The sequence below is a fragment of the Aulonocara stuartgranti genome, assembly GCF_965226115.1.
Source record: "Aulonocara stuartgranti genome assembly, chromosome: 19".
Taxonomy (NCBI): domain Eukaryota; kingdom Metazoa; phylum Chordata; class Actinopteri; order Cichliformes; family Cichlidae; genus Aulonocara; species Aulonocara stuartgranti.
Window position 1 is genome coordinate 679,223 of NC_138955.1, and position 6,079 is coordinate 685,301.

At 38.9% G+C, this 6,079-nt stretch overlaps 1 protein-coding gene across 1 annotated transcript; it reads right to left on the bottom strand.

The window, feature by feature from the left end:
• Nucleotides 1-385: 385 nt before the first annotated feature.
• On the bottom strand, nt 386-6,079 carry LOC309695508 (adhesion G-protein coupled receptor G5-like). Its single transcript, XM_082516200.1, has 18 exons — nt 5,877-6,079; nt 4,833-4,924; nt 4,675-4,752; nt 4,523-4,591; nt 4,235-4,411; nt 4,089-4,124; nt 3,929-3,991; nt 3,533-3,806; nt 3,285-3,441; nt 2,891-3,022; nt 2,689-2,799; nt 2,548-2,602; nt 2,284-2,381; nt 2,088-2,209; nt 1,747-2,012; nt 1,567-1,657; nt 1,202-1,482; nt 386-1,120 (listed from the first exon to the last, which is right to left on the bottom strand). Exons 1-18 carry the CDS (start codon nt 5,882-5,884, stop codon nt 1,071-1,073), a joined length of 2,160 nt encoding a protein of 719 aa, XP_082372326.1. The 5' UTR covers nt 5,885-6,079; the 3' UTR covers nt 386-1,070.

The window sequence follows — 6,079 nt, forward strand, 5'->3', positions numbered from 1 at the left end:
ACTGGGACACAATGAAGGCTGTTTCTAACAGCTTGGATGAGTTTATGGACACTGTCACCTCCTATATCCACTTCTGCAAGGACAGCATTGTGCCATCACGCACCAGGGTGAGTTATAACAATGACAAACCCTGTTTTACTCCTAAACCCAAAAAGCTGTGGCTGGAAAAGAGAAAGGCGTTCAGAAGCGGAGACAGGGACTGCTACAGAGAGGCCAAGTACAGGTTCAATAAAGAAGTGGACATTGCTAAATATCAGCGCTCTGAGAAGATGCAGCAGCAGATCTCAGAGAATGACTCGGCCCCTGAGTGGAAAAGTTTTAGGAATATCACTTGTAGTGATGGGTCGGCCGCGAACGAAATGGCTCTTAGAGCCGTATCTTTGAAGTGAACAATGCGAGCCGGCTCCTTATTGGGAGCCGTGGGTTTTTTTTTTTTTCTTTCTCTTGGCCTCTCTTTCACTTTATGCTGCAAGTCACCCTTGTGTTTGCGCTGAGCAGAGACGGCAAACAAAGCCTTGTGTTTGCGCCCCTCCCTGAGCTGAGGGGGCGGGGGCGGTAGTTACACTCGCAACAGCAGTAGCACCAGTGTTGCCAACTTAGTGACTTTGTCGCTATATTTAGCGAGTTTTCAGACCCCCTTAGCGACTCTTTTTCTAAAAAGCAACTAGCGACAAATCTGGCGACTTTTTCTGGTGTTATTGGAGACTTATTTATGACGACTTTTTGACTTGAAAGCGGGTTGTCAACATGTCCCTGTCCCAACTTTTTGAGAGGTGTTACTGCCATCAAATTGAAAATGTCCTTATGTCTTTGACATGTTTCACTTTCCCACTTTAACATTTTACACCTTAACATCCTGACATGTTTACAATTGTGGTTGCGTATTCTGACTGAATCACAGCCTTCTATGAATTATTTGGCGTGAGTAAGACAAGTTTGTCTGTTAAAATATAAAAGCATGGGAACAAACATAGAGTCGTGCTCTGAAATGACTTCCAGAGTACTGACTCGAGCTCTAGTCCACATGAGTATTTGCGTCAAAGAAGGTAATCTGGGTTAGTGCTTTCATGTCAGAAAAGCCATTCAGCGGATTTATAATAGTAGATGAACAGGAAGAAACCTATACAAATAAAGAAGAAGGTTAAGGACTTTTAATCCAATAAAGAATGAAGTCAGCTCACTGTGACAGTTTTAGATTTACCTTGAAAGGAGTTGAGGATGGTAAAGATGTAGTAGGAAGCGATGAGCAAAGGTCCGTAGCTGAAGAAAGCAAAAGCCCAGGTGATGCCAAGAAGGAGGAACAGGCTCAGAATGGTGGAAGTGTTGCTCTTAATGGAACTATTGTCTTGGGCCTTTCCTGCTTTTGGCATTAGAACGATTTGCCTTACAGTTAGAATGAATACACTCAGAGTGAAGACGAACACTACAGCATAATAACCAATGTTGACCCCCTGGTGGATACCAGCATCAGAGATCCAGCACCTGAAAAAGGGAGTACAACGTGATCCTCTGATGAAGATGTTTGTGTTTTATCCAAGAAATCTATTATCAGATTTACAGACTTACATTGTTGCTGCTTTCCCCTCATTTGTATTAATATTAATAGAATTATATTTCTGGGAGGCAAGAAGAGCGATCACCACCACAGCCGGTATGACTAAAGAGAAGATTAGGAATATAAATTCTCCTGTGATTATTATTCATAATATGAGAGCATAAGTATCATTTTTGGCTCAGGTCTCTTACCCCATCCTGTGATGCAAATCTTCAGCATGTAATGTTTCACTTCAGTGCAGATTCGATGTAGACTGAGGTACAAGTGTAAAGCCTGCATGAAGAACCAGGTAAAAGTGGCCAACATCCCGTAGTGCAGAACTGCTGCTATTGCCACACATGCACCTTTGATACCCAGATTTGAAATGCTCTCATTGGTCAAGAAGGACAAGTTCAGGATCAACATGGCGACAAAGAGGTTCATCAGAATCTTTGTTGCTTCGCTTGCTTTCCCCTTTCTGTGGAGCAAATTAGTGTGCGTAAGAAAAAGGACTTTACTGAGGTAAAAATCCAAACTGCCTCGGATCTCTTACCTGACGAGAACGTGCATGACGAGACCGACGATCAAGAAAAACAGCGACAGTCCACAACCGATTGAAGTGATGTAGGTCAGAGTATTAACATCAGAAGTGCTAATGTTTGCAGGTGTAGGTGACTAGGTTCAAATAGTTATGTGTCAGTATGTGCTGTAAAAAAAATAATTTCTTATTTCCTATACAGCTGTCTTACCATGAGTATGGCAAAAAAGGTTAGATGTGTGCACTGGCAGGTGATGCTGTTATTGGTCTCCACTGTTTGACAGCCATCTGTGATCCAGAGTGATTTCCCTGTTGGACAGCAGTAATAGAAAGAAGTAACTGTTAAAGACAGACTTTATCACAGTAATCAGCGTGTGTGCAAAATGTGAGTGAACACTTCAAAGGTCTATAATTCCTGTGGTTTTCATATTAAAATTAGATATATATATAGAGAGATCTATTTGGGGTTTTTTACCGTTTGCATCTGTGCTGTTTCCATCCCAAGACATGCAAGAAGCATTCGCTCCTTTCTTTATCAAAATAGAAAATGAAAATCAGAATAAGTTTTCCTCTGAACTTAAATTGATCATTATTTCTGTTATGACATCACGCTTACCTTGTCCACATTACTGTACTGAATCTCGATGGGTTGTGAAAGGTTTTGTATTTTTGCCCCCATTTCTATTCCCACTATCTCACTGTTTAAATAGTATTTACTGCTGTCATCCTGTTAAGATTAAAAGATTGTTAATAGATCAGGTTTGGTCAATATGTTTATACATATGAAAAGTAAGTTTTTAGTTGAGCTGTACTATTACCGCATGCTGGTGTGGAAACAACAGAATTCCAAGAAATGATCCATTTCCCTCCACCGCCATTTTACTGGCCTCTTTAGGAATTTTCATTAAACGAAATGGGCCTGTAAAATTGCTGTTTCCTCCTTTAACAATCTTTCAAAATGAGAAATGTTTATCAGCAAAAACAATTATAAAATAATGATGTCATGCATATGTATTATACAAATTAAAACTAATATATGCAAATGAGCATTAAAGTATCTTTTGTATTTCATCAGAATGTTCAATAACCAGAGTAATTTTCACTGAACTCAGAAATATGATTTTTCTGGCAATTATTCCATGCCTCAGACATTAGAGAGTTAGTAATCCACAGTCTTAAAATTGTGTCACGCTCTTTTATCAAACACCTTACCTTCACGCCAGCGTTTTCTGTGAAGGCAAAGTTCATGTTGGCTTGATTTTTCTGGGAGAGTTTGACAATCACTCCTGTGATGTTGCCCATCTTGATTGTTGCTGTGCCAAAATTACCCATCATTTCAAGGACAAAGGATAGATTTTTCATGACGTCTCTGTAACACGGAGACACAGTTAGTTTCTTAAAGTAGATTTCAAAAGTGCACAATATTGCAAAAATATTTCTATGAAAACTGAGATATCTACACTGGGTTAGGAATGGTATGGTTGATGGAAATGTCAATAGTGTCATTGTCATTGCTGGTGGTTGGTGTGGAAGATTCGCTGGAAGAAATGATGCTGGTGGTTGTTGTGGAAGATTCGCTGGAAGAAATGATGCTGGTGGTTGTTGTGGAAGATTCGCTGGAAGAATTGATGCTGGTGGTTGTTGTGGAAGATTCGCTGGAAGAATTGATGCTGGTGGTTGTTGTGGATGGGTTGCATGACACAGTCCATGTGTCATTATCACTCACGACATATTCTGTTTTATGTAAATGTACACAAAGTATGCAAACACACACACACAAACACAAGCGGGCTGTTGTTACACTTGCTAACATTAAATATTTGTTTTTAACTGATTTGATAAACAAATAATTATACCTGTGAGGTTTTCACGAAAGCTCCCTTTGCTCAGTTTCATATTCATACTCATATTCTTCATACCTTGAACACATAAAAGTATGAAATTAGAACTTGTGCACTGTCACTGCTGTCACATTGTTTCATGTAGAAATTAAGAGGAAAAGGTTTGTGAATTTACTTTCACTCAAGCAGCGGTTGATGTTACAAAAAAAACCTGCAACAAGATGGAAAGTGCATCAGATCATTGGTTGGAAACCTTTTCAAACTGATCAAATAAACTTAAAATTTGACCACTGTGCACTAACTCACTTCTTAGAGGCTTACCAGGGCTGCTTTTGTTGTAGAGCTGGGATGGCATACATGAATAATTATGCTCTGGATCCTTCATCACCACAATATCTTGCTTGGATAAAATCTCTTCAGTTAAATTTAGCCTGTATTTACCTTGACTATCTATTTTTACTTCAATATTGCAGTTGAAATCCGTGTCGTTACAACACTCTAAGAAAAATTTAAAGCACAAACACATTTAGCAAATAACCAAGACAAATGTTTTTCCCCAACAGCTTGAAAGCAAAAAAAAAAGAAAAGCTAAAAATTAGATAACTGTACCTGCACGTGTATTATTTGGTTGGATGTTGAAACAGAGTTTAGTTCCATTGTCCTCTTGGTAGATAGTTTCTAAATTAAAATATAAAACCCCAGATTACTAAGTTTGTCCTTTAACCTAATGATGATTTTTTCCTGTATTGTTTTTAACTTACTTGATGGAAAATATGAATCAGCTAGTGTTTTGGGACTGATAAAGAGGGTATTATTGGGTTTACTGTCTCCATTTGTGCCTAAAAAATTTCAACGTAAAAATATGAGAAAAATATTTTGAGAAATACTGGTTTCTTTTAAGCTAGATTTTGTTACTTACCTGTGCTGTACAACAGAAGCATTAGCTCCACGGCAAACATCAGGCAATGGTTTACAGCCAATGGTAACATTATCCTAAGGAGAAAAGGGAGCCTGCAAATGAAAATGGAGCAAGCTTACTTATCACAACCTAAAACTTAATAAGTTCCAGCTTCTATTTCCCAAATGAGAATATGTTCTGCGTTGTTGAGTTTCACAGCAACTTGAACTTACAGTCATTATTTTTGCTGACAAATATACCTTTGATATCTTCCTCTTTACTTTGACTTGCAAATAAACTGGTCCCCCTTTTTAAATTATATGTTTCCTCAGAAAAAACACTGCCAGAATGCTACTCCCCCCCCCATGGGCTGGACTGTAGGTCTGAACATAAATGCTCCAGTAATACTTTATCCCTTGTACTGATATGAAATCTAAAGAATGTGCAGTTTTTAAAATGTATCTGTGCTCATTTCAGGTTGGATGGAAAACAGGAAGTCATCACTCTGATTGTGCTAAAACCTTCTAGGTATCCGCAGGTTTCTAAAGATGTGCAGTGTATAGGATTATTTACAGTTGTAGTCAGATGTTTACATACGTTCATCATGGGCTTGAATGTTTATGCAACAGACATCTTACTTTAAAATATAAGATTTGAGTGCACAAATTATGATTTTATTTTGGATTTTTTTCTAATCCACAAAATGTCAAAAGTATACATACATTCTAATATATGTACGTACGCCCAGTAATATTTGGTTTAATGTGACGTGGCAAGTTGCACCTCAGTGGCATGCTTTTGGTACCCATTAACCAACATTCTTCTTGGCAGTGTTGGCAGAGTTAGTTTAAATCTGTTGGTTCCCTGGCATGGGCCTGGCTTTTAAGCGTACAATGGTGTGAAAAAGTGTTTGCACTTTCCTGATTTCTTAGTTTTTCACATATTTGTCACACTTACATGTTTCAGATAATGAAACAGATTTTAATATTAGACAAAGGTAAATAAATACAAAATGCATTTTTAAAATGATGATTTCATTGATTAAGGGAGAAAAGTTATACAAACCCATCCATCCATCCATCTTCATCCGTTTTATCCGAGGCCGGGTCGCGGGGGCAGCAGCCTAAGCAAAGAGGCCCAGACCTCCCTCTCCCCAGCCACCTCCTCCAGCTTATCCGGGGGAATACCAAGGCGTTCCCAGGCCAGCCGAGAGATATAATCTCTCCAGCGTGTCCTGGGTCTGCCCCGGGGCCTCCTCCCGGTGGGAC